Source organism: Prionailurus viverrinus, chromosome A3 (genome assembly GCF_022837055.1).
Source record: "Prionailurus viverrinus isolate Anna chromosome A3, UM_Priviv_1.0, whole genome shotgun sequence".
In the NCBI taxonomy this organism is placed as follows: domain Eukaryota; kingdom Metazoa; phylum Chordata; class Mammalia; order Carnivora; family Felidae; genus Prionailurus; species Prionailurus viverrinus.
The window spans coordinates 102,948,564-102,975,422 of NC_062563.1; the positions used below are offsets into that span (position 1 = coordinate 102,948,564).

Genomic DNA, 26,859 nt, shown 5'->3' on the forward strand with positions numbered 1-26,859 from the left:
TCCCCGGCCTGGCCACCTCCTTACTAGTGCCTCAGCAGAATCTGAACCTGCCAGGCTGGTCTGACTGGTGAGGTGCAGGCAGAATCCCTGGGACTCAGTTTTGAGCCTCTCCTCTGGCTTCTGTTTTCATCTCCCAGAGTTTAGGTAGGGACGCTGGAGTCACAGTCCCTGGCATGTAGAACTAGAGGTGTGAAGGTAATCAAGGAGGAGCTAAACCTTGCAGGAACAGAGACTATTCAGCATATTTAGCATGATCAGTTTTTACGTAGAATGTTGGGGAAATTAAAGGGCCGGTGTTGATTTTGAGAAGGAAAATGAAAATACTGGAGAAAATTACAATCATAATAAAAGAAATGTGTTTATTTCTCTTTACTGTGTATTAGTTATCTATTGCTGTGTAACTAGTGACCCTGAAACTTAGCAACTGAAAGCAACAAACACGTATTTTCTTGCACAGTTTCTGGGGGTTTGGGAATCTAGACCAGCTTAGCCAGGTGGTTCTGCTTCAGAGTCTCTCCTGAGGTGGCAGTCAAGCTGTCCCCAGGGTCGCCTCATCTGAAGGCCTGACTGGGGCTGGGGGAGCTGCTTCCAAATGCACTCATGTGGCAGTTGGTAAGAGGCTTCATTTTTCAACACATGGGTTTCTCTACAGAGCTGCTTATGCCATGGCAGCTAACTTCCCCCCAGAGCAAGTGAACAAAGAAACAGAGAGAGAAAACAAGATAAAACCTACAGTCTTTTATAACCAAATCTCAGAAATGGCATAGTATTATTTCTGCCATGTTCTGTTGGTCACAGAGACAACGTGGGTACAATGTGGGAGGGGACACACACACTGTGAGATGGGGTCATCGGCAGCTGTGTTAATTCATAGGGCTGCCACAACCAATCCCCACAAAGTTGGTGGTTTAAAGCAACAAAAATTTGTTCTCTCACAGTTCAGGAGACTAGAAAGCCACACTCCCTCTGAAGGGTTTGGAAAGAATTCTTCTTTGCCTCTTCCTCACTTCTGGTGATTGCCTCAGTCATGGCATTTCTTGCCTTACTGCTGCATGAGGGCAATCTCAGCCTCCATCTTCACATGGCCTTCTTCCTGGGTCTCCTCTGGGTCTCTGTCCTTTTCTCTTCTTGCAAGGATACCAGCCGTGTTGGATTTAGAGCCTGCCGCCCCCCTCCCCCAATACAACATGACCTCTTGACTAATTGCATCTGCAAAGAACCCATTTCCAAATAAGGTCATGGTCTAAGGTTCCCAGAAGGACACGGATCCGGGGGGAACACTATTCAACCAGCACAGGTCCCTTTGGAGGCTGAAACCCACACCTTGAAATCTCAGGGAGTTGTGACCACTCCAGGTCCAGGATGGTTCTTTCTGTAAATTCCTTCTCCAGGAGATTCCAACCACACTAACTAACCCATCATATGCTTTTTCTTGGCAGCTCTGTTGAGGTCTGTTTTCTCATTCTCACTACTGCTGCTCAGAGCAGCAGATCTTAATTCAACATGAATTTTACTCAAGGAAGTGGATGCGGAGGACCATCAGAAATACTGTCTGCTCTGTTTTCCTCAAGGCTAACTTACTTATTACACAAGGAATGCATCTTCATTGTAGAACAATTAGAAAAATGCAAATAAATAAAAGAACAAAAAGAAGAATCACCTGTGATACCACCACTCCGACGTTGCTAAAATCGAAGGAAACTCTTACAGACTTTTTTCTATGCAGAAATATATAGATAGGCATTTTTTTTTAATTAAAATGAAATTATAGGATATGCGACTTTGTAATTTGCTCTCCTTACTTAATACGTCGTGAGAATCTTTCCATGTGAGTGGACACCAGCATCTTGGATTTTAATGGTATCTCGGGTCTCAGAATGTATGACATGCCTGCCTGGCCATTCTTCAGTCTTCTGAGCTGGAGCCACTTCCTCACACACCACCACCCTCTCCTGCCACGGCTAGAGCACAAGGATAGGATGGAAAAAAATAGCATACAATGGCAGCTGAATTAAAGGGAAGAGGGAAGGGGCTGGGCCTTGTGCCCCTAACTCTATGACCTCCCTCTCCTGCACAGTGGTGCACGAAAGGACCTCATGTGGGCAGCCAGTGGCCCTAATAGGCTCAACTGGGATGGGCTGCCCCGTGGGCTCAGGGGTACTGGCTGAGTTACCATAAAGCATGAAGGATTTCTCCCTGCACCCTGCACCCGTAAGGAACCTTTTTATGTGACTCCCAGTTCATCTCATATGGTTTTTGCAAGGTGCCATGAGAGCAGCAGCACCCAACAGGGAAAGAAACTGTGGCCTAAGCCCCGAATCGCAAAAGAATTTACCCAAACTGGGAACCAAAAGGGAGAGTGGCCAAATGCGCAGCCAGAGGTGGGGTCCCTGAGAGCAGAGGGGGTGGCTGCCATCAGTGTCCTCTTCCACCTTCACCCCTGCCTGAGCTGGCTCTGCCCAGGGAGTTCTGGGGGCACATTGCCCTAGTCACACTGCTGGAAGTAGAAGTCCGTGATGGGGCTGTCCCAGCTGGCATCCTCCGAGAGTTGGGTGAGTCTGAGAGGCTGGTCTGCTTCCGGCACAGTGCAGAGGAACCAGCCTGGGTAGGCAGCTGACTCAAAGCTGGAGGTGAGCCCTGTGTCTCGCCGGTAGAAAGTGAAGCTCTTGGATTCCTTGGCACCGAGGTAGAGCTCCATGATATTTACTGGCTGTGAGCAGAAGGGCATGGCAGGTGAGGGGAAAGGAGTGGGGGAGGCAGGAGAGCTGGGCCGGGAGCACGGAGAGGCAGGGCTGCAATCAACAGAACCCCACAAGGGAGAGGAGCTTGGGCCCCAGGACACCCAGCTCAGTGGCTTCAGCATCTGCTGGCTTTGTGAGATCAGAGAGCAAGGATGTCCCAACAGGACTCACCTCTAGTTTCAGAGTCGGTTCCTGCCCCGTCCCACATGACAGGCACTGGCTCCCTCCCTGGACACCCAGGATGACTGGAGAGAGCTTGGCATCCAGAGACCGATTGGGGACAACACTGATCTCCTCGCCTAGAGAAAGGAAGTCAGATGCAGAGGCCTTGACTGCCCTTCCCTCCCTCTCCCTGCATCATGGACTTTGGAGAGCAGGACGTGTGTGAGACCTCCTGTCCCCAGACTGAGAAGAAGGGAAGCCTGTTAGCAGCTGTCACCTAGGGAAGGGTGGTCTCCCGTCAGTTGGCCCAGTGACATCAAGGGACATAAGCACATTGTACCACCTCCCACCCCATGCCCACCCCCTGGTCCAGGCTCAAATTTTCAAGTCTTCTCTAGTCCCCAGGAAGATTTGACCACTTCCTTTAATGCCGCTTGACCCTCTGGCCTCTTTTTGGAAACTCGATTGGATAAGCCTCTCATCAGGGTTATTTGGACATGTTCTACCACCTGTGAGATTCCTGAGACCAGAAGAGGGTCTCATTCTTCTCTGTACCATCCCCCACCACTCATACAAACACATGCACACATGCACTCACATATACATACATGCAAGCATGCACATGTGCACGCACACGCACACAGCCTATACAAGTGTCCCAAGTGGCCAGGTATGTGCTGTTCTAGAGAGAAGACCTGCCACAGTGTACGGGGCAGAAGGAGTAAGCCCACCAGCCACCTGGGTCCCACCACTCTGAGTGACCAGGAATCCCCAGAGAGCAGAGGGGACCCAGGGTAAAGGGGCAGAAAACCACTCCCACATGGGAATAAAGGCCTAGAGAGCCTGTTTTAGATCTCTCCTCAGCACTGGATCCCAGGAAAAGAAATGTTTGGTCTAAGTCCACCTCTGAGGGAAGGACAAAGCATTCATCTTGGAAATATTCCCCATCTCTGCATAGAGGCCTCAGGTGGCGTTGGGGCATGTGTCCTCACTTTGCTGGAAGATACTGTAGCTTATTTGTCCTTGTTCAGGGTCTGCTTTTATGATGCCCCATCCACTGTGTCAGGCCTGGGGTCTGTAGGTCTGTGCCAGTTTGCATGGCTGTTCCAAGCCCTCTTCAGGCCCCGTCCCCTCAGAGTGTCTAGGGAAGTGGTGTCGTGTTTTGCCACCCACCTTGGATGATGTTCCCTGCATGCAGCCTTCCAGCTAGAAGCTGGTTATCATGCAGATAAAGCACCTTCAATTCTGCATCCTTCATCCTGAAACATCAGGACAGGATGACACTTAGTTAGGGGAGGAGTGGGTGCTCCGGCTTGCTGGGCTCTACAGAGCCCCACTGTCTCCCTCTCCTCCCGCTGTGCCAGGAGCAACAGCCCAACCTTCTTCCCAGCCCTGCTGGGCTCATACCCTACCAATGGGACAACAACGGGACTCCAACAACAATGGGACTGCACCTGAGTCTTGGATTTGCTCCTCCACCCCATTCAATCTTTGCTACACCAACCAATCTCCTCCATGGGTAATGTTGGAAAAGAAACTGGACTGTGAGTCAGAGTTCTGGGTGCTTGTCTGGCTCACCACCATTATTTCCAGATCACAACAGACAAGTCACTTGACCACTCTGGGCCTGAGGCTCCCCACTGCTAAATTAAGACAATGGGTTAGATAACGCCCAGGCCTTTCCCAGATGAAAATCTGATTCTTCAGTCATTATTGAAGACATCAAGGCACATTTACTTCCACTTATTAATTGTGGGATATCATTTTGAAATGAAAGAATTTCATTTTTGAAATGAAAGAATTTATTTTTCATCTCTGATCTCAGTTGATTTTCCAACATCCTATGAGGTGAAAAGATACATCCCAAAGTGGGTCTCTTCAGATATTATATGGAAACAAGCACGCTGCGTGCAAACTGGTTCAACGGTAGCTAAACATAAACAAATCTGTACTTCAGAGTTGCTAACATGCGGAATTACGCCATGGTTCTCTTATGCGGAGACGTAGAAAGCAATATTTCCCACATTTCTTGATCACCACTGTATCAAGCAGCTCATAGGACTGGGGTTCCACTGAACACACCTTGCAAAAAGCTACAGTAGACTCTCGGTTCAGAGAGAGCAGGGACCATTTTTGCTCATTAGTGCAAAGTCCAGAACACGGCAGACTGCCTGGCTCAGTACATGCCAGGAGACAGACAGACTGACTAGTTTTGCCCCAAAGGGCAGCAAGGATGTAGCAGAGCAGAGCCGCTGGATGGACATTAATATTCACCCCAGTGGGTGGTAACAGCTCTAAGCTGGTTCTCCCGACTTCCATCCTCATTATGGATACGTGAAGCTGCAGCTCGACACAGAGTGATTCACTTGCTCCCCTTCTCATCGGGGAACCCCCATGAGGTGGCCAGCCTCAGCCTGATGAAGGCTGGAAAAACTTTCCTTAGGACAGTGAGGGGCTGTTCATAACTGCCCAGCTGCCCACCCACCTGCGCTCTGAGCAGCCACAGCCCCTCCCTACGCAGAAAGGATGGACAACAGGTCTACCTGGAGCTTAACTTCTCCCCAGAGGACACAGCCGATCAGAGGCTCAGATACTCACCGAAAGCACAGCGCCCCACTCAGGACCATCTTGAGTTTCACAGTGTGTAGACTCTCCTGTTTTGAAATAACACAAAATCTTAGGTGGAAATAGAGGTTGAGCTGGCAGGGGCCTGGGTAGCAAGCAGCATTCTGACCCACCCCCTCAGCATGGGAACATCCCCCCCCAGAGCAGGGGATTCCAGGTCTGGGGTCAGGAGAGAGCCTCGGCCCTGCTGGGGAGAATGAAGCCCAGCTCCCCAAAGGACACCTCAGAATGCTCCTTTCTCCTGGCAGAGCCCGCGGTATCTGCCTACTCCTCCGAGGTGCCACAGCCCTTTTAATAATGCACTAGGGAGGAGCCCCTGAAACTGCCACAAGCTGAGGAGGAGCAGGGTTTCCCAGGTATTTCACACCACCCGAAGCCTCCAGAAACACCTGCTGTTCCTTACCTCTCCCCGGGAAGGAAGGTTCTGGAGATAATCTTCTTTTAGCAATTCTGAGGAACTTCCCTGAAGCTTTCCAGCGCTTCCCAGCACTCAGCTCCTGGACTTCAAGTGCTTCCAGACCCAAAGACTGCAGTGCAGATAGCCGCCCCCCCCCCCCCCCCCGCCCCGCAAGCAGATTTTAGAGCAAACCCCCCTTCCTCCCCCTTCCTTCCTTCCTTCCTTCCTTCCTTCCTTCCTTCCCTCCTCCCTTCCTGACTTTGCCAAACCTATGGAAAATGCTGGAGGTGGGGTTTTCCTGTGTAGGCAATGTTTAGTCTACATGTTCACTGTAGAAAAACCTGAAAATCCAGATCAGGAAAAAAAAAAGTGAATACTTGTGTTCTGTGAGTGTGCCACCAGAAAGCCAATGAAAACAGTTTTCCTCTGCATACATACACACGTAACTGTCAACAGTGTTTCACAGAAACCTACACTAGATTTGCAATTTGCTTTTTTCATATAGCAAATAGCAGAATATCTTTCCATACCAAATATGAATGATGCAACGTTGAATGGCTGAATACATTTCATTATATAGATGCAGCATCATTTATTTATAGCCATGAATTATTATTAGTTTATTATTATTTGCTTGAAAATCATGTTGTGACAAATTTTTTGCATCAACATCTTTGCTCATGCGTTTGATTATTTCCTCAGAAAGTAAAATCTAGCTCATGCCATCTGTGATTGACCTTTCTCCAGTACCTGACTGGCAAAATAAAATGTGATTGGATAACAATTCATGCAGTTTCAACACCTCCATACATTCTCTGTGATGGATCTGAATTAAAGGTAGAGGGCAGTGCATAATAACAATTTAATTATATCTTGAGTGCCATTGATAGCAATTTATTGTTCAGGTATAAATGTTAAAGAAATTGCGTTCCAGCTTATAGACTAAAAAACCCTTACAGCATTCAGGAATAAATAAAATACCAAGTTATTCTAATGTGGAAAACACCTGCCAAAACATTTTAAAATCATTAAATGGACCAAATGGAAATGACATTGAAATAATTGCAAAAAAGAACAAAACCAAAAGGAAACTCCAGAAGGTGTTGTCCTATCAGCAAAATGGGTTTAAGCAGACAGGCTTTCATTTATAAAGTGATTATAGAGAAGTACATATTGTTTCACCCAAAAAAGTAAAACACCAACCCCCCTGGGCTCTGATCCTCTAACCCCAGTGAATTGCACCCACGTGCCCACAGGACACGTGTGTGGGGCTTCAAAAGCTCTGTCCTCATTCTGACTAACATGAAATGATGCCAATGCATGGCTGTCCCCCTCCAGATGGGGCGACTTGCTGAGGGTGCAGGGGGATGTTTCTGCCAGCTGTGTTTGCTCCGCAATGTGTTTCACGGTGATGGGTACAGGACAAATGGATGGAGAGGTGAATGAATGAGCTAAGATGGTGAAAATATAAATAAATAAATAAATAAATAAATAAATAAATAAATAAATAAATAAAATAAAATAAAATAAAATAAAATAAAATAAAATAAAATAAAACAAAACAAAACAAAACGAGCCCTCATTAAGGAAGTTAAGTTCTTGGGGCACCTGAATGGCTCAGTCGGTTAAATGTCTGACTTCGGCTCAGGTCACGATCTCTCGATTCATGAGTTCCAGCTCCGTGGCAGGCTCTGTGCTGACAGCTCGGAGTCTGGAGCCTGCTTCAAATTCTGTGTCTCCCTCTGTCTCTTCCCCTCCCCTGCTCATACTCTGTCTCTCCCTATCTCTCAAAAATGAGTAAACGCTAAAAAAAATTTAGAAAAAAAAAGTTAAGTTCTTCAATCTTGAAAAAAGACAAAATGGTGACCACATGTGCTTTCAATGTTGCATTGGAACATCATGGAACAGGCTCCACCAGTGGTTACTCAATTCTCTAGGAAACGGATGCCTTGGCTTGACTTATGATGGTGGAGTAGATACCAGATTCTGCGAAGTTAGATGTGAACTAAGAAGAGAGAGATAAATTGCAAATCATTTCTGCCTGATAAAAAAAAATAGCATCCAAAGGGTGCAGTTTTATTGCCTTGCAATTCATTAGGTTTTGTTTTTGTTTTTCTTAATCTAAGTCAGCTAACCCATTCCACCATTTCTTTCCTGACTGATCATACCTTTTGAATCAGTTTCATCGTCCTGCTGGTTCCTTCATTTATTAACAATGGTAAATCTTTGGCACATGCCCACTTTGTGTTTGTATGAGAGTTCTATTTTGGACTTGTTGAAAACTAAACTGGTAATACTTAAGACAATGTTATTTCGCCCCAAGTCACACATCACGTGTGGTGGTTTTAAAATCTGTCCACAAATTCTTTAATACTCTACCATTTAAGAGGTGGAGCTTAATTTTCCTTCAAGTGTGGCCTGGACTTAGTCGCTTGCTTCCAAAGAATCTACTACCTGGTAGAAGTGACTTGTCACACCTGAGGCTAGATCACAAAAGGTATTGTAGCTTCTTCCTGATCTTTCTTGGCTCTCACCCCTGGGGGGAGCCAGCTGCCAGGTGAGGAGGACACTCCAGCAGCCTGTGGAGAGGCCCACGTGGTGGAGAACTGAGGCCTCCTGACAACAGCTATGTGTGAGCAATCTTAGAAACAGGCCCCACATCTTCATTCCAGCCTTCGGATGAGGCAGCCCTGATGACATCTTGACTGCAGCTTCATGAGGAACCCTGAGCCAGACCCAGATAATGCCACTCTTTGGATTCCGGATTCTGAGAACCTCTGTGGAATAATGCTTGCTGTTTGAAGCCGCGGCTAAGGCTTGGAATACTTTGTTACACGGCAATAGGTAACGAATACACTTTGCCATCACTATGGGGCATTTCTGCTCCTGTTCTCTTTTCATTCTCCTCAGTCTTCAGTGGGTGTCTCCCCTTCTTAGGAAATATCTCAAGTCTTCATGGACTTTATATGGCCATGGAGGTTGCCCCAGAAGCTGTCCCAGTCTGCAAAGGGGTAATGCTTCCCCATGGTGATTCTCACCACCTTTGTGAGATTGGCAGTGCTCCGGAGTGGGGTATGGTTCCCGCTCTTGCTGTAGAGATGAGGAATCAAACAGCACAAGGGACACACCTGTATCAGTGTGTAAGCACACATTCACAAGCAGTTTAGTAAAACAGTAATTTTTTATTAGGAAGATACATTTCACAATAATTTAAAATGACCAGTATCCATTTGGTGTTCACTATGTCCCTAGAATTATGTGTAGTGGGTTTTTTTTCTATTTCATGAGAACTTTCCCATTTTATGCTCATAACTGCCCTGTGTTGTAACTGCTATTATTATCTCTGTTTCATGGATGTGGAAACCAAGTACAGAAAGGTTAATTATGTTGCCTGATACGAAACCAATAATTAGTATTGGTCAGAACCAAATCCAGGAAAGCTAAATCTAAAGCTGTTGACCACAGGCTACAACACGGCAGTCAGAGGGAGCCTTCCTCAGTCGGCCTCAGATCATGTAACTCTTCTGGTCCCTGAGTCTCTGAGAGTAAGAGGCAAGTCTCTGCCATGCTCCCAGGCCCCACAAAACCAGGCTGTCATTACCTCTTGACCACGTTCTTTGATCACACCATGCAGTAACTCAAGCCCATGGACCTCATGCTCTTTCTTGAACAAGCCAGGCACAGTCCTGCCTCAGGGCCTTTCCACCGGCTATTGTCTCTGCCTGGGAACTTCAAGATATGAGCGTGGCTCACTCCCTTACATCCTTGAAGCCTTTGCTAAAATATCACCTTCTCCGTGAGACCAATACTCATCATCCTATTCTTTCCTTTCCTGCTATCACACTCCCCTTACCATGCTCTATTTCTTCCCAGCGCTCATCATCTGTTAATACATTGAATAATTCAGCTGTGTGTTATGGGTATCATTCATCAGCTCCCCCACCGAACCCTGCTGGAAGATAAGCTCATACAAGGGAGCTGTTTCCTGTCTATTCTGTTCATTAGTGTATTCCAAGCACTTTATGGGCCTGGTATACAGTATGCCTTAAAAAAAAAATTTTTTTTTTTTAACATTTACTCATTTTTGAGAGACAGAGGGAGACAGAGCATGAACAGGGGAGAGGCAGACAGAGAGGGAGACACAGAATCCGAAGCAGGCTCCAGGCTCTGAGCTGTCAGCACAGAGCCTGACACAGGGCTTGAACCCACGAACTGTGAGATCATGACCTGAGCTGAAGTCAGACGCTTAACCAACTGAGTCACCCAGGTGCCCCACACAGTATGCCTTTAATAAATAATATTGCACTAACACTGAACAAGTTGTATGCTGTTTCTTCACATTGAAAAGGCCAGACAATTGTCTCACGTTTTGCTCACAATAATGATCTTTTTATTTCTCAGAGAACTTTGATGCTTCTGGGTCCTCATTCTCTTAATTAACACAGCAGTTAAGACCATGGTAGACATACTTGGGCCAGTGGGCTAACATGGGCCCTCTGTTTGTTTCCTAAACAAAGCTTTATTGGAACATAGCCACGCTCATTTGTTTATAGTCTGTGGATCTTTCTACACCACAATGGCAGAGTTGAGTATCTGTGACAGAAACTGCATAGGGTGCAAAACATAAGATATTTACTGTGTGGCCCTTGATAGGAAAATGTTTGCCAAACTCTGGTCAAGACCATCTTGATTCCAGTCCTAAATCTGTCACTTATTACTATATGTCTTTGGCCAAGTTGTTTAATCTTTCTGGGGTTTGGAGTTCTCATCTGCAAAATGGGAATAAAAAACAGTACTGGCTCAGGGGTGGTTGTTAAGATTAAAGGAGTTAATGTTTGTGCAGTGTTTAGAGCAGTGCCCGGCACAGGCAGGTGCTTAAATGTCAGCTGTATCATCCTCCTCCTCATCAGCCACGTGGCCTGGGGGAATTTGCCTCATCTCTCTGATTCCATGATTCATCTCACCTCATTTGCATTTTTTTGTAAAGAAAAGAGGAACAAACCACCTCACCGGGTTGTCATGAGGCTGGATGAAACAGAGGCTGCGAAGAGCAAGGTCAGCACTTAGCACAAACCCGCAGGCACCTCCTTCCTACGCACCCACCCACCCCTGTTTCCCACCTCTCCGGCACCCCTCCCCAGGTATGTAAAGAAAACCCTGAGAACGTGGTGGCAGAGGCCATGTTTACATTGACCTAAATGTGAGGCTAGTTCAAGACTAAACACTTCCTTGCCCGTGTGCAAATGCATCTTACTTGACCCAGAGAGGGAGAAGGCCCCACCTGAGCACATGCAAACCCCTTACAGGAAAGGTTAACATTTGCTGCACATTCACTGGGTCAAGCATTATCTCGAAAGCAATATAGGCATTGTGCCATCGGGCCTGTGAAGTGAGGGCAATTTTTATTCCCATTGAACTGTTAAGACAAAGTCAGGCATGGAGAGATTAAGTAACTAAAGCCAAGGTCACAAACTAGTAAGAGATGGACCTGGTGTTAGTACTCTGGCAATTCAATTTCTTACTAACTCATCCCCATTCCCCACTGTGAACGAATAAACCATGTAATGCTTATAGATTCAAGCAATCAAGGAATGGAGGGCAGAGCTGGAGGCCAGAGGGGCTCCCTTCCAGGAGTCTTTTCCAGAAAGGACCAAGGGGCTTCTTGAGAAGAACAGAGGCTTCAAAAAAGTTAGAAGAAACCAATAGAGTTGGTCCAGAGACAAAGGGCTCCCACCAAGACAGAGTGTGGTACACATCAGGACAGAGGGAATTCTTCATTCCCTAGAGTGACTTTTCGTGGCTTAGAACAACCATGAAGGCCCTACCTGGCATAGGGGAGATGATGGTGATACATAGACACACAGCCTCCAGGGAGCTGTGAACAGAAGGTTACCTCCTACCACAGCCCAGGACCCCTACCCCAACTACAGCCACATCCTGTGGTCGCTGTGGGGAGTAACAGAAGGGAAGGTGCTACTTGGCTCACAGCATATTTGAGTTAACACTGGAAACCCTGTGAAATCACAGGGAAGTTTGTGGGTCATGTCACTGCAGCCAGAACGTGCTGAGCCAGAACGTGTTGCTTTGTTTTGCTTAGTCCCCTGGCATCTTCCAGGGTGGAGGGTCTAGGGAAGGTCCAGTTCTACAAGCTGGAACCGGGGAGTGTGTAGACAACGATGGGGTGAGACTCATGTGTGTCACACCTACGGGCAGTTTCTCCTGACTGAGTCACCAAGGACAGAAGAGCCATTGGCAACCTCCTCACCTCAGATCATGGTGAGACCCTCCAAAGCAGGTCCAGGTGCTTTGTTCATCTGTACTTCTGAGGCCTCCAAGAGTCTGAGGACTCACCTCCCACAGATTGTGTGGTTTGGCCATTGCTGGACCTCTGTCCACAGAACAGCTAGGAAGTGAACCAGATTCTGTAGCTGAAAATTGGAAATAAGCCAATTGTGGAAAGGAAAAGCCAACAGGTCAGTAAGAGTACCGGTCTGGCCCCATCTTTGCTTTCTGGGCCATAGCCTCCTCCTGTCCAGCCAAAGCACAGGCTCTGGGTGCAAGGCTATGACCCCACAGAGAGGCCACTCTTGGCCAGGCTGGATTAGACAGTCTTTCCTCCGCAGGGTTTGTTTTTTTGTTTTTTGTCTCCTTCCACAGAGGACCTGCACCAGTGAGCATCCATAGCAGAATTAGACAAGGCCAGGCCAACTGCCTTGGGGCTCCCCCAGAGGAGGCCTCAAGCCTTCCTTGGCTCTGACTGTGACACTTAGGACTGATGGAGTAGAACCATCTCCTTTCACAAACGCCTCAAGAACCAGGGACTACTTCTTTTTTTAATATCTATATGCTGCTGTGGCCGAGGTCAAAGAGGTTGTTGCCTGTTTTCTCCTCTTGGATTTTGATGGTCTCCTGTCTCACATTATACACTGTATGTTAGCTAACTTGACAATAAATTATTTTTTAAAAAAGCAGAACTCTGGGGCGCCTGGGTGGCTCCGTTGGTTAAGCGGCCGACTTCGGCTCAGGTTGTGATCTCGCGGTCTGTGAGTTCGAGCCCCGTGTCGGGCTCTGGGCTGACAGCTCGAAGCCTGGAGCCTGCTTGTTTTTGTGTCTCCCTCTCTCTCTGCCCCTCCCCCGTTCATGCTCTGTCTCTCTCTGCCTTTCAAAAATGAATAAATGTTAAAAAAAATTAAAAAAAAAAAAGAACTCTGTGTAGCTACATATGTAAATAAAAACAAAACGATAGGCAGAAAAAATATATAACAGTTATTATATAAGTGTTTACATATTTGTCTTTTCTAATTTATTATTATTATTATTATTATCATTATATCTAACTGCGGTAAAATACACTTAACAAATTTATCATCTTGACCATTTTTAAGTTTACAGCCACGTATGGATCTTTTACATCTTTTGTTAAATCTCTCCTAAGTATTTTATTATAAATGGAATTGCTTTTTTATTTCATTTTCTAACAGCTTGCTGTCAACATATAAAAAAATACAGTTAGCTAAAGGATAATAAAAATAAATGTAGTAATATTTTGCAATCATCATAGTAATGACTGATTCAGGCAAAAATCATCAGCAAGAGTTAAAACCTTTAAGCAAATGTTTGATAAGCACAAGATGTACATTGCCTTAAAGAATCTCCTCACAGACTACCTATCAATTACAAAAGGAAAATTGGTGGGGCGCCTGGGTGGCTCAGTCGATTGAACGTCTGACTTCGGCTCAGGTCATGATCCCGCGGTTTGTGAGTTCGAGCCCCATGTCGGGCTATGTGGTGATAGCTCAGAGCCTGGAGCCTGCTTCAGACTCTGTGTCTCCCTCTCTCTCTGTCCCTCCTCAGCTCACACTCTGTGTGTGTGTCTCTCTCTCAAAAAATAAATATTTTTAAAAATGAATAAATAATTTTAAAAAATCTTTAAACAAAAGAAAAGTTGGTAATTTTACAGTGGAGAAACCTAGCCAACCTCACCTTAACCAAGTGGCCAAAACTTCATTTACCAGTAAGGGCACAAGCCAACACAAGGCATCTCCTTACAGATGATACACTGAGGAGGACACGTGATCTCTTCTGGAATGTTCCTGCCAACCGTGCATAAGCTGAATCTAGTCATGAGGAAACGCCAGACGATCCCAACTTGAGGGACAGTCACAAACTAACAGCCCCTTATTCTTCAACGGTGAATGAACAATGACAACAGGGATGGAGAATGAGTAGGTTGACTCAGAAAATATCTCAGAAGTACATCCTCTGAAGGGTCCTCTTCTATATGTAGCATGTGCTACCATGTATGTGGAAAAAGTACACATTCAGAGGCCTGTTTGTGTCCTAAATTTCTCTCCAAAGATAGTCTGCAAACTGGAAAAAGTCGATTAAATTATCTCTAGGCAAAAAAGAAAATGATAAAATGAGTTGGGAGGCAGAACTGATTTTCACTCTGTTCTCTTCACCCTACCTGAATTTTTTTAAAAAATCATTCAAGTGTGTTATTTATTTAAAGTTTGCTTTTTTGCTTAACTTCAAAGGTGGTCCTCAAACATAATATTGCAAAAGAAACCAAGCACAAAAAGAAGGCATGCTGTATTGTTTCATTTACATAATTCAAAACTGAGGAAAACCAATCCATGGTGTTGGACATCAGGCTAGGGGTTAGCCACACCCTGAGGTAGAAATAGTGGCTGCAAGGAGCAAGGGTTGCTTCTGGCTGCTTATGTGTATAATCGGAAAATTCCGCAAACTATATCCTGATGAGCTGTGCAGTGTCCTCTGTGTATGTTATACTCCAATTTTTTAAAGAAAGTTTGTTATTTGTTTAAGAAATACAATTAGGGGCTCCTGGGTGGCTCAGTGGATTACTCATCTGGCTCTTGGTTTCTGCTCAGGTCGTCATCTCAGTGTTCGTGAGATTGAACCCCGCATTGGGCTCTGCGCTGACAGCACGGAGCCTGCTTGGAATGTTTTCTCCCCCTCTCTCTCTCTGTCGCTTCCCCCCACTCAAAGTAAATAAATAAACATTTAAAAATGCAATTAACTTTCCTATATTAACACTGTATCCTGCCACCTTACACTTATTAGTTCTGGTAGTTGTTCTGTAGATTTCTCAGGATTTTCCATACAATCATATCGTCTGCAAATAGGGACAGCTTTCCTTATTTTCGGGTCTTCATTCCTTGGATATTTTAATTTAATTTATTTTTAATTTAAATGGCTAGGATCTCTGGTAAAATGTTGAATACAACCATCCTTGACTGATTACCGATCTCAGGAAGAAACATCCAGTCTCTCACCATTAAGTGTGAGCTGTAGATTTGTGTGTGTGTGTGTGTGTGTGTGTGTGTGTAGATGCCCTTTTAGATACTGAAAAAGTTTTTTCTGTTCCTGGTGGACTGAAAGTGTATATCATGAGTAGGGGTTAACTTTAACCTAATGTTTTCTCTGTAGCCATTGAAATAATCATATGGCATTTCTCCTTTATTCTGTTAAGATGGTTCTGTTTTACAATTCTTGCCCACTAATTCTGACATCTAGATCATTTCAGGGTTGGTCGTCATTGCCATAATTCTTGACACAGGAGCACACATTCTTTGCTCCTCGTAAGTTTGAATTGTTCCCTGGGCATTATAAACGTTATATTGCAGAGGCTCTATATCTGTTACACTCCTTTGAAGAAATTTATATTTCTGCTCTACCATGCAGTAACTTCATTAGACTCAAAATACAAACCCTGTCCCTCAAGTGGCAGGAAATATGTCAGATCAGTTCCTTTACCTTTAGCTGGGCTTCTAGGCATAGCTCGAGGGTCAGCCAGGGATTTGGGCACTTTTTACACTGAATTTTGAGCTCTCCCTCACTGCCTCTCTCCTTTTTTTTTTTTTTAAAGTGTTTATTTATTTTTGAGAGAGAGAGAGAGCACAAGGAGAGAAGGGGGCAGAGGAGGGGCAGAGAGAAAGAGGGGGACGCAATCTGAAGCAGGCTCCAGATTCTGAGCTGTCAGCACAGAGCCCAACAGGAGGCTCAAACCCACAAGACATGAGATCATGACCTGAGCCGAAGTCGGATGCTTAACCTACTGAGCCACCCAGATGCCCCTGCCTCTCTCCTTCTAACATTACCCCCTTACTTACCAGTGCTGTGGTTGTCCCAGATCTGTTCCCTGGTTCTTCAAGGAGGACTTTAGGGTTTAGCTTTAGTTGTCTTATGCTGTGTGGCTTAAGCCTGCCATCAGAATGAAAATTGGACATATTTTTCCAAGTAGCTACTCCCCTGCAGAATGTGCTTGCATGTGTTTGCTTATGCTTGGTCACCAATGCATTCTGGGTCCCTCCCCATTTCCCACCAGGTCTTGTAGTTGGTTTTGTGAAAGTCTTGGTCCAATCAGAGCCTACTCAGTGACACTGAAAGAAACTCATGCCTTTTAGTTCTAAGGATGTCTCTTGTAATTAGCACATTGCAGTATTTCTTTTTCTAGTCTGTTAACCTTCTTTTAACTGGAAAGTTAAGTTAATTTAAATTGACTAATTACTGAAATATGTCAATTTATTTCTACCTTCCTTTTGTTTTCTTTCTTTCTCTTTCTTTCTTTCTTTCTTTCTTTCTTTCTTTCTTTCTCTCTCTCTTTCTCTTGTTTCTTTTTCTCCTTCATTTAGTGCCTTCATCTGGATGAGTGAGGTTTTGTTTCTCCTTTGTTCATCCTTCCCTCAACTTTGGAAGTTACATACTCTATGTTAATTTGATAGTTACTCCAGTTATTTTAAAAATCTTTCCAGAGGCGCCTGGGTGGTGCAGTCGGTTAAGCGTCCGACTTCAGCCAGGTCACGATCTCGCGGTCCGTGAGTTTGAGCCCCGCGTCAGGCTCTGGGCTGATGGCTCAGAGCCTGGAGCCTGTTTCCGATTCCGTGTCTCCCTCTCTCTCTGCCCCTCCCCCGTTCATGCTCTGTCTCTCTCTGTCCCAAAAATAAATAAACGTTGAAAAAAAAAATTTTTTTTTTAAATAAAAATCTTTCCTGACCCAACTAAATACAAAGCTAATCAGTGTTTTTAGCTGGAGAAATGTGCCATAGTGAGGATGCCCACAGGGTGAGGATGGTGACCACGTTTGGGGTTATCTGATTTTTCCTTCTTTCGTGTTCACTGAGTTTTGTAATGAGTGTACAGTGGGACTCTGTCATTCAGCTTGTAATGGTTAAGGGTCAAGAAAGAGCAGAACTCAAAGTTGGTGCCTGCCTCATCCTACAAAGCACACACTACCTCCTTGGACACCAAGATGCCTGGAGTGAGTTTGGCATCCAAAGTCCAATCTTCACTAGTTGATATCCAACTCAGAAACAAGAGGCCAGATGCAGAAATCTGAGACCACCCTTCCCTTTCTCTGTCCTCAGCCTTTAGACCCATGATTACTTGCCTTCAGTCCGGTGATAAAGGAAGTAGATCCCACGAGGATGTGCTTTGTCTGGTCTGCAATGGGAAGTTTCGCACTGAGTCAGTCTCCTTGCTGAGTTCATCACCTGAAACACAGGCATAGATGGAGACTGAGCAGTTGAGAGGAAGGGATGGGCTCTCTCAGCCTGTCTCTGAATCCATCTGAAGCTCAATCTCTTGTCCTCATTTCTGTCTCTCTGCCTCCCTCTCCTATCACTGATCCTTGAAGTCATGAAGCTTATCTCTTCTCCCTGCATTCTGGGGTCATGACTTCCTAAAATAACCAATCCCATGATCTCTCATCTGAGACTTAGTCTTCACTATCCTGTATCTTTCCCAACATTAGTCAGCCTCCTCAGCTTGTAGCCAGACTGGACTGAGACTCAAGGATGTCACCCACTATCATATATCTCACTCTGGATGAACTATCACAGTGATGCAACCAGAGGTCACAGCTGGGTTAAATATTTCCCATCAGGAAACTACCTTTCCTTTCTATAGGAATTGGACCTTCTAGAGAAGAAACATGGAGCAGAGATTTCCTGAAAACAAATGGGCACGTCCAGAACCATTTGACTTCCCAGTAAGAAAGCTCCTCTATTTGCAAAGAAATAGAAGTACCACAGGACAGGATCTGGTACACAATGACCATGTTTTGGTTTTGGTTTTGGGTTTTTTGCAAGTGTCCATATTTACTTTATGCACACAACATATCATCACCTCTTGAGTCTCTGTTCAAGCAAGAGTCTGGCCAGGACACCCCTATCAGGTCTCAAGACCATCCAACTGAGGACATTCCCTCAGGGGACACTCAGGTCTTGGCGGAGCTGGGCTTTTTGTTTTAATAATAAATAAAGACTCAATTCTAACAATATATACATCCTAACTGGGGAGAGATTAAATTTTCTAACAATGGAACTCAAAATTCCCAAATGGAAAATGTTCAGAGTGATCCAGCTACATCCCACCCCCAGGTCTGGCCTCAAAGAAGGCCATTCCTGGGCAGCTAGCCTTTTGGTCCCCTAGCTCTGGGCCCCTTCCCTCTCAACTGTTGCTGGTCCCAGATGGGAAAAGGGCAGAGTTTGGTTTTTGGTCAGAGGCCAAGAGCGACTGAAGTAAAGAAAATGAAGGACTGATATTAACTTGTTCTGCACAGAGGACCAGCAAAGGTGGCTCAGACGTAAATAGCATTTGGGTTAAAACTACATCATTAGCTGAATAGATAAAAAAGATGTGACACACACACACGCGCGCGCGCGCGCACACACGCTCTGGAGTATTACTCGGCAATCAAAAAGAATGAAATCTTGCCATTTGCAACAATGTGGATGGAACTAGAGTGTATTATGCTAAGCGTAATAAGTCAGTCATAGAAAGATAAATATCACATGATTTCACTCATATGTGGAATTTAAGAAACAAAACAGATGAACATAGGGGAAAGGAAGGAAAACAAGATAAAAAAGAGAAGGAGGCAAACTATAAGAGACTCTTAAATACAGAGAACAAACTGAAGGTTGTTGGAAGGGAAGGGAGGGGGGATGGGCTAAATGGGCGATGGGCATTAAGGAGGGCACTGTAGGGATGAACACTGGATGTTATATGTAAGTGATGAATCATTGGGTTCTACTCGTGAAACTATTACACTACATGTTAACTAACTTGGATTTAAATAAAATTAAAAAAAATACTATGCCATTAGCCAATTTGGTTCTCACATCTTTCACTCTCTTGGGCAGATCCCTGAGCCCAGCCAGCAATGAGAAGCCCTCTGGAGCTGGAATTGTGGATCTGGTCTGGATACTTTGTTCTCTAAAGCCTTCTCTCCACCATCTTATAGCAAGAAGGGAAAAAAAAAAAAAAGCATCTTTCCTGTTTGGAAGTGCAAAGCTCAGATCGCAAGCTGTTTCCCCGGCCCAAGTTATCAATACAATCTGTCCTCTGGGGATATCTCAGCCCCACTTAGGGCTTTGTAGTGGAGGGGAAGAAGGTGCCCATCAAGCTATCATTTAACCTCAGAAGGAACAATACCACTGAACTTCAAATGTCAGCTTCAAAGGCTCACTGAAACTCCTGTTATTCATTCCCTCAAGGAGGGAAATGCCCAAGGAAATTCTCTCATTGCAGAACTACCCTAATTATGATGCATACACTAAATTAGACTAAGAAACACAAAATTATCCATGCAAATTTAGTAGTACCAAACATGCACTCCTTTAATCGAGCTGAGTCAATTGAAGAGTCAAATCAGCACATAAAATTTAGTATTCGATTTTGATGAGAATTTGCCTCTAAATCATATCTGGCAGTTACTAAGCCCAATTGCCTAAAGGGCACTTGAGTGTGTTTAAAACTAGACAAAATAAGAAGACAACAAAAAGGATGCAGAAGAATCCCATTATTCATATAATGATTCGAAGAATGTACGAAAACAGAAATTATGGACCAGCTGGGTCTTCTATAGGAGCCAAGCCTTCCAAAAGAGCATATGGTTGCACTCTCTGGTCTATTGAGAGAACCCACAAACAAGTCTCAAAGGGATTCAGAAACAGCAAAGCGTTCTTGATGCTGGAACATCCATGGAAGTTCATGGCAGAAAGAACCGGGACACGGTGATACACAGCTTCTATCTGTGGTCGCAGATGCATGCAGACACCCGTGCGCACCATGGAGAGGGACAGAGAGGGATGCCACTTGTTTCTCAAGCACTGACAAACATACCTAAGGGTCAGAAGAAGGAATCTAGAGCCAGGGCTCCTCCCACTCTATAGATTCAGGTTTAGTTTAGCAATTATTTTGCTACAGTTACCGTGATTCGATTACACTCTCCAGACTGGAGAAACTCAGGGAAGGGCAAATTGCCTACAGGTAGAATGCAGGCAGGGCAGTGCAGCCCTAGATTTCGTCTTGCCCGGACAGGGCCTCCTCTGATCGGCTGAATCACCAAGGCTGGTCTCCCATAGTATCCACCTTACTCTAAACCAGGAGAGGGACATCTCTGGGTTCCTTTCTTTGAGAAAGCAGGATGAGGCACTCTGGACAGGATCAAGTACTTACTCATTCATTGGCTCAAGGGCCTCTGAAGGCCCGAGAATGACCTGTCCAGGTGCCCTGAGCTATTTGGGCACCCACAGAAGGGTCAGGGGATGGAAGTTCTAGTTCATCATTGACTTGGTCACCAAGAAAGACAAGGATTTAGGCAGAAACTCCAACATCCAGGTGAAAATGAATGTGAAAAATGAGCTTGATGTGCTCAAGTGTATTCATTAGAGGTTTGGTTTTCCTCTCTGGAGAAAAGAGGAAAGATGCCATTTTTGTGATTTAGATAAACCCTCCTGGGTTTCCTATATTTATCTCCTTAAAAGGGAATCAGTTCCCATTCCCAGTGAAAAAAGAAAGACATTTCCAGATGAGTTAAACAAGGGCACAGCATCATACTATTTTAATTCATTTTAATTTTTATCATTGTAATATACACATTATTTTTAAAAGCCAGATAGAGGGGTGCCTGGTGGCTCAGTCAGTTAAACATGCGACTCTTGATTTTGGCTCAGGTCATGATGCACAGTCACGGGATTGAGCCCCACTTTGGGAGCAGAACCGGCTTAGGATTCTCTGTCTCCCTCGCTCTCTGCCCCTCTGTGCCCCTCAAAATAAATAAATAAACATTTCAAAAAGGCTAGATAGAATTTTTTAAATGCATAACTATAAACAACAGAATCCTGCCCCACACCATCTTCCTTCTCTTAGCCCAATCTTCAGATCTTTTCAGGAAAGGTATTCTCTATGCCTTCGCAGGAATCCCATGCCCCTCTCCAGGGCTAAGCCCCCATCCTATGACTCCTGAGTCTTTCTTCTCCTTGGTCTGTTTGCTTTTCAACCCATTTATAAGTGGCCATCTAATCATCTAGGTATAAATGTCAAAATATTTCATTTTTTAATTTTCCTTTAGAGCAGTCACTTCTTTAGATTTTGCAGTATTCACTCCACTTTCCCACCTGATTATCAGGCCCCCTAACAATACCCAGCCAAGGTGTCCCAACTTTCTCGTCATTTTTCTCAGAATGGTAGGGGAAGAGGAGATGATGTTTGGTTTTGGAACCCTTTTACCAGCCTTAGGGCCAAAGTGCTGCAAGCAAAGAGCAAAAATAGGAAAGGCACAGCCCCCTCTGTGGGGCACTGGCTTCGGATCTGCAGGGAAGGTGTTCCCACACTCTTGGGTGTAGTCTGGTTTCATCAGATTTCAGTAGGTGGGGTGTGTGTGGCTGTCGGGGAGGATATGACTATTGGTGTCACCCTGCCTCTACCCACTGTTAAGCACTGTCCGAAGGACTTAAGTAACTCCCAGGCTCAAACTCTTTTTGGGATTGAGCATCTCATCACTTGACCCATTGCTCCCTTAGAGAAAAATCTCATGGTTCCAAGCCTTCTGCCAACCCCATCTTCTTTATATGAGTCTTGAGGACGTCTGGGATTATCTTCCACCCTCCTATATATCCCAAAGTTCTGAGCTGGGGTGGGAGTTTCCACCAACTGCTTCTGAAGAATATTACCCCACAGTCCCTTCAAGCTCTGCTGGCATAGGGAATGCTCTAAGAGTCTTCCGTCTTCACAAATGTCTAGAAAAGCCCACACTTTCCAGGCACTGGGATCTGAAACGAGATTACTGGGAAAAGCTATAAGCTAGAGTCTCAGTCTTGGAGAAAGTGCCTCTGTCTTCTGGATTCCTAACAGGGATTTTCAATCTGTTTTTAAGGACCAGGATGCTCACAGGGGTGACCTTCCCTGGACTCTGAGAAGCTGGGGACCTGTCAGGTGGAGGTGCTCCTCACCAGAATTCCTTCATTCAGCCTGAGGAAGTATTCTCCCTGACACCAGGGAGCTCCCGTGTTCAGATAGAACAGGGTCCAGGCACCTGACTCAGGACAGTTCCACAAAATGTTTCTGTCATTTCACCTCTATAAGGATGCTTTCTTCAATTCAGTTGGTTCCCAGTGGAAAGTAGGCAAATAGCAACTGAGCCACACTATCCCTTTTTCTAATAAGTAGGGTGACCACATAATTTATCATAAAATATGGCACTTTTGAAAGGGAAAGGCAGTGGTACTGGCAATTACACCAGGACAGTAGGTGTGCACTAGGACGTATGGTCTTGCCTCCACTTGGGTAGAGAGAGGGAGGGAGGGAGGGAGAGCAGAGAACAGGTGTGTGATGGCAGGAGACATTAGGAGTGAGGAAGAACTGTTCTCCCTCTTTGGTGGATTACGTCAGAGGAGAAAGAGAGGTTAAAGAAGGCAACAGAAGCAGTCTTCACAAAGCTGAAGGACTCTGTGGAAATGGGAGCTCCTTTTTCCATGACGTTCCATGACGTAGGAACAGGAAGGTAGGTTTTATTCTAAATGAGGCCAATCTCACGAAGGAGGGCATGCTGCCTGGGAAGGAAGGCAGGTCTTCAATCATTCATTCACTAATTAATTTATTAGCAATGTATTTATTCAACATATATTTATTAAACACAAACACTGTGCTAGGGACTGGGGATATAGTGGTAAACTAGACAAACGTTACTTCCCTGCAATCAAGGACTGTAATGTACGTAAGGAGGAAGTAGAGATAAAGAAATTGTGTGAAGGATAAACAGTCAAAAACGAGAGATAGAAAATTCAGGAGGTAGAAGAAGGGGCTTACTTCAGACATGGTGGTCAAGGAAGGCTTCTCTGAGAAGGTCACATATAAAGAAGTGACTTGAAGGAGCCAGAAAGGCAGAGAATCAGAGTAAAACGATACAGGTATAGGGATGTGCATGAGCATATCATATGCAAAGGTCCCGAGGCTGTAAAGAATTTGGCAGGTTCAAGGAACTGAAAGATTGGCATGACTGAGAATAGAGATGGAAAGAGAATTACCTGGAAGAGGGGTTGGACACGGGGGTCAGGCCATCCAGGCAACCCTGAAAATATGGTAGGGAATTTGCATTTCCTTATAAGTGCAAATGGAAGCATTGAAGGGGTAAACATTGAAACTACATAGCTTAGATTTCCATTTATGGAGATAACCCTGTCCAGCTTGTGGAGACCAGACTGAATGGGCAGAGGGAGGAGCAGACGGAACTCACGAGTCAGGAGTCTGATTTATAGCACCAGTGAGCTATCGCTGCTACTTGGTATGGAGTGGTGAGTGGCAGAGAAGTTGAAGAGAGATGGGTGTACTGGAGATGTCTTTTGAAGGTAGCCTTCTTTGGAGACAGACTTCATGAATTAGAGGTAGGGTTCCAAGGAAGGGAGGAATCAAGGACGGCTCCTAGGTTTCTGTCTTGAGTAACTGAGAAGGAGAAGATGGGTGTGGGAATAGGCATGTCTGAGTCCTTCAAAATTCCTATGGTGTAATCCTAATGCCCAGTGTGATCAGATTAAGAGGTGGGGCCTTTGGGAGGTGATTAGATCATGAGGGCAGCGCCCTCATGAATGAGACCAATAGCCATTTAAGAGAGGCCTAGGAGACCTTCCTCTCCCCTTCTACCATGTGAGGACACAATGAGAAGTCTGCAACCTGTCAAGGGCCCTCACCTGACTGTGCTGGCACCCTCAGATCAGACTTCCAGCCTCCAGAGCTGCGAGACATCATGCTTGTTAAGCCTCCTAGTCTATGGAATTCTGTTACAGTAGCCCAAATAGACTAAAACCTCCCTGGAACTAAGAGAGCCAGTAAAATATCTGAGAACACCTCTTGGCTCCTTCTATGGTTCCTCCTCCTCCTCCTCCTCCTCCCCCTCCTCCTCCTTCTTCTTCTCCCCCTCCCCCTCCTCCTCCTTCACCACCACCACTTCCTCACCTCCTCTTTCAGAGAGAAGAGTGTAGGCGGGCTGGCCATCTACCCCCTGCTCATGTCCAGTGCTCTTGGGATTTCTGAGAAGCTAATATTTACAAACACAGCCTAGGGTTACATTGTTTTTGGTTCATCACTATCTACTATTCTTTCTACACATTCAGCTACCTACAGAACTCACATTCCTCGCATTACCCTTCTCAGAAAACTTGCTTACTATATGTCCATTTCATTGCTGCCACAAGTCTCTCATAGTCATCCCTGGGGTCATCTGGTGCTGCGTCCTGACCTTGTCAGAGAAAAAAACCAAAACACTGGATTCCCCTGGTGTCCTTTTTCTGTGCCCCCAAATGGTTTATGAGTGCATGAATGTACGTTGGTGAGGGTTTGGACAAAATCCAAGAAGAAGATGCCAATGGGCATTGGCTGGAGGCTCTCTGGGAAGCTCTGGGCTGTGCTTTGTTTCTATATCCACCCTCTCCTGAGAGGATATCCTGACATCATTACAGTCCCCCAAGGTCAGACTGGCACAGGAGGAGGAAAAGTTGAGACAGGGAGGCTCCTAGTCAGCCTTTCTGTGCTGTCCTTCCCCACCTTCTCTGAGGAGCTTTGATGTTCCTCGTGCCCTTATTGCAGTCAGGGCTGTCTCTGCCTTGATCGAGCAAACTCCACTCTGACACACTTGAGTATCAATGGAAGACGTTAGTACATGCAGTGAGAATTCATTTGTTTCAACAACTGCCATGTAGGAGGCAAGATCTGGCACCCAAGGAGTATAGGGTTCTCAAAGATACAATCTCTGCCTTCTAATGTACCTAGAATTTGGTTGAAAAGAGAGCAAAGAGGCCAAGACAAGGAAAAAAACTCCAGCATGAGTCTAACAAAAGAAATGTCTCAGGATAAGGTAAAGTGCTATAGACCTCAGAAAAGAGAAGATGTTGTATTTCGTTGGGAGGATGAGGAGTGGCTTCTGAACACTTTAGACAGACGTAGGATGTTAGGAAGACATAAGGGGCAGATAAGATACACAGTGATGACAGTGCTTGAGATGTTTGCAAAAGCACGCGCAGAGGCACGGAGGGAAGAAATCCAATGCGTTGGGAGTAGCTGGTAGACGAAAGAAGCTCGCCTTGACCGAATCTGCCTTACCCTGGGTTTACACCAGAAAGCAGCACCTGAGACAAGGGCTTGCATTCAGATAATGAGAAGTGACCCCAGGGAACAGGACTGGGGCCTGAAGAAACTGAAGCAGGGAAATGAGGCAAGCCAATGCAAGGCTATGTTCTTGAGCTCAGCACTGCCATGGGTGACAATGACTCAATCCCACTGGGACCCTCCAAGGTACTGTGCGGGTAGAATGCATCTCAGAATTGTACACTTGAATGGTCACAGCGAGTAGCATGTTCCCATCTACTCCCACCCCCTCCCCACGACGGTCAAGGGTTCCTCGTGGGGCTGCTCCCTTTTACTTCCGAGCGTGTACATGTGTGAGTGCCAAGTGGGCTCCTACAAGTCTTTCCCCACGGTGTCCTAGGAGCCTCCGAGCAGAGAGAGACAGATGCTTGGTGTAGCTGAGATAACATGCTGTCAGGTTATTTATACCTTCTCCGAGCTGGTTGCACAGCATTGACTGGAGTAAGAGGCATGCCACCAGGATGTAAGAGGGGATTCAAGGATTAGCTCAGGACCACGGGCAGTTTGTTTTTTGGTTTCTGTTTGTTTGTTTGTTTGTTTGTTTGTCTGTCTTTGAGAGAAAGACAGAGAACAAGCAGGGGAGACGCAGAGAGAGAGGGAGACAGAATCCCAAGCAGGCTCTGCACTGCTAGAGCATAGCCCGACACGGGGCCCGAACTCGTGAACTGTAAGAGCATGACCAAAACCAAGAGTCAGACACTTAACTGAGCCACCCAGGCACCCTTGTTAAGTGATTCTTTGAAATACTGGTTGATTTAAATTCACTACGGTAAATGATTAATCTTAATCAAAGTATGTATTACATGTCAAATTATTAACGAATGATATTATGAATCTGTTATGATGATCAAGACATTTAAATTTTTTATTTCACCTTTATCTGTTTTCTTTTTAAAAGCGAACTTTTGGGGCGCCTGGGTGGCGCAGTCGGTTAAGCGTCCGACTTCAGCCAGGTCACGATCTCGCGGTCCGCGAGTTCGAGCCCCGCGTCAGGCTCTGGGCTGATGGCTCGGAGCCTGGAGCCTGTTTCCGATTCTGTGTCTCCCTCTCTCTCTGCCCCTCCCCCGTTCATGCTCTGTCTCTCTCTGTCCCAAAAAAATAAATAAACGTTGAAAAAAAAAAAAGGGAACTTTTAATGGAAGCATACATATGTACACACAGAAAAGTGGCTACATCATAAATGTACAGCTCACAGCTTCCCATTCATTTGTATTTCACATTTATCCTTAGATTCCTCTTTGGTGGGGGGCCTGGCTGGCTCAGTTTGAAGAGTACGAGACTCTTGATCTCAGGGTCATGAGTTCGAGTCCCACATGGGGAGTAAAGATTACTTAAATAGAAACTTTAGATTCATCTTTGGGAATACATATCATAATACATGCAGAGAATTAACAAATAATACTCTTTTATTGATAGGGTTGTATGAACAAAAATGTTTCGAACTCACATCTCTAGGCCATAGGTTGTCAGAAGGAATAGGTATAG

At 45.3% G+C, this 26,859-nt stretch overlaps 3 protein-coding genes across 16 annotated transcripts in view; all 3 read right to left on the reverse strand.

The window, feature by feature from the left end:
* IL1F10 (interleukin 1 family member 10) overlaps positions 1-3,040 on the reverse strand; it is a 32,642-nt gene extending 29,602 nt beyond the window's left edge. For 2 of the 5 annotated variants that reach the window (XM_047854297.1, XM_047854296.1), the window contains exon 1: positions 1,803-1,996. In XM_047854297.1, coding sequence (XP_047710253.1) covers positions 1,803-1,996 — 194 coding nt within the window. Of the gene's footprint in view, positions 1-1,802; positions 1,997-2,912 lie in introns of those variants that run through there. The other 3 variants (XM_047854302.1, XM_047854300.1, XM_047854301.1) reach the window with 3 other exon arrangements.
* LOC125162842 (interleukin-36 receptor antagonist protein) lies at positions 1,859-6,066 on the reverse strand. Its single transcript, XM_047854303.1, has 5 exons — positions 5,932-6,066; positions 5,502-5,557; positions 4,077-4,162; positions 2,913-3,040; positions 1,859-2,710 (listed from the first exon to the last, which is right to left on the reverse strand). Exons 2-5 carry the CDS (start codon positions 5,528-5,530, stop codon positions 2,486-2,488), a joined length of 468 nt encoding a protein of 155 aa, XP_047710259.1. The 5' UTR covers positions 5,531-5,557; positions 5,932-6,066; the 3' UTR covers positions 1,859-2,485.
* Positions 6,067-7,680: 1,614 nt separating this feature from the next.
* Positions 7,681-26,859, reverse strand: part of LOC125162302 (interleukin-36 beta-like) — a 42,388-nt gene continuing 23,209 nt past the window's right edge. For 5 of the 10 annotated variants that reach the window (XM_047853176.1, XM_047853177.1, XM_047853178.1 and 2 more), the window contains 3 exons: positions 17,339-17,441; positions 12,191-12,353; positions 7,681-9,015 (listed from right to left, as the gene is read on the reverse strand). In XM_047853176.1, coding sequence (XP_047709132.1) covers positions 8,871-9,015; positions 12,191-12,353; positions 17,339-17,441 — 411 coding nt within the window. In that variant the 3' untranslated portion in view covers positions 7,681-8,870. Of the gene's footprint in view, positions 9,054-12,190; positions 12,354-17,338; positions 17,442-26,859 lie in introns of all 10 variants that reach the window. The other 5 variants (XR_007150962.1, XM_047853184.1, XM_047853182.1 and 2 more) reach the window with 5 other exon arrangements.

What these genes read in the sequence shown, in the direction of transcription:
- LOC125162842 (XM_047854303.1), bottom strand. Translation starts at nt 5,530, where the DNA reads ATGGTCCTGAGTGGGGCGCTGTGCTTTCG. An exon ending in AGTGGGGCGCTGTGCTTTCG is followed by an intron (nt 4,163 to 5,501) that starts GTGAGTATCTGA and finishes CTGATGTTTCAG; the next exon opens with GATGAAGGATGCAGAATTGA. An exon ending in TGCAGGGAACATCATCCAAG is followed by an intron (nt 3,041 to 4,076) that starts GTGGGTGGCAAA and finishes TCCTTTCTCTAG; the next exon opens with GCGAGGAGATCAGTGTTGTC.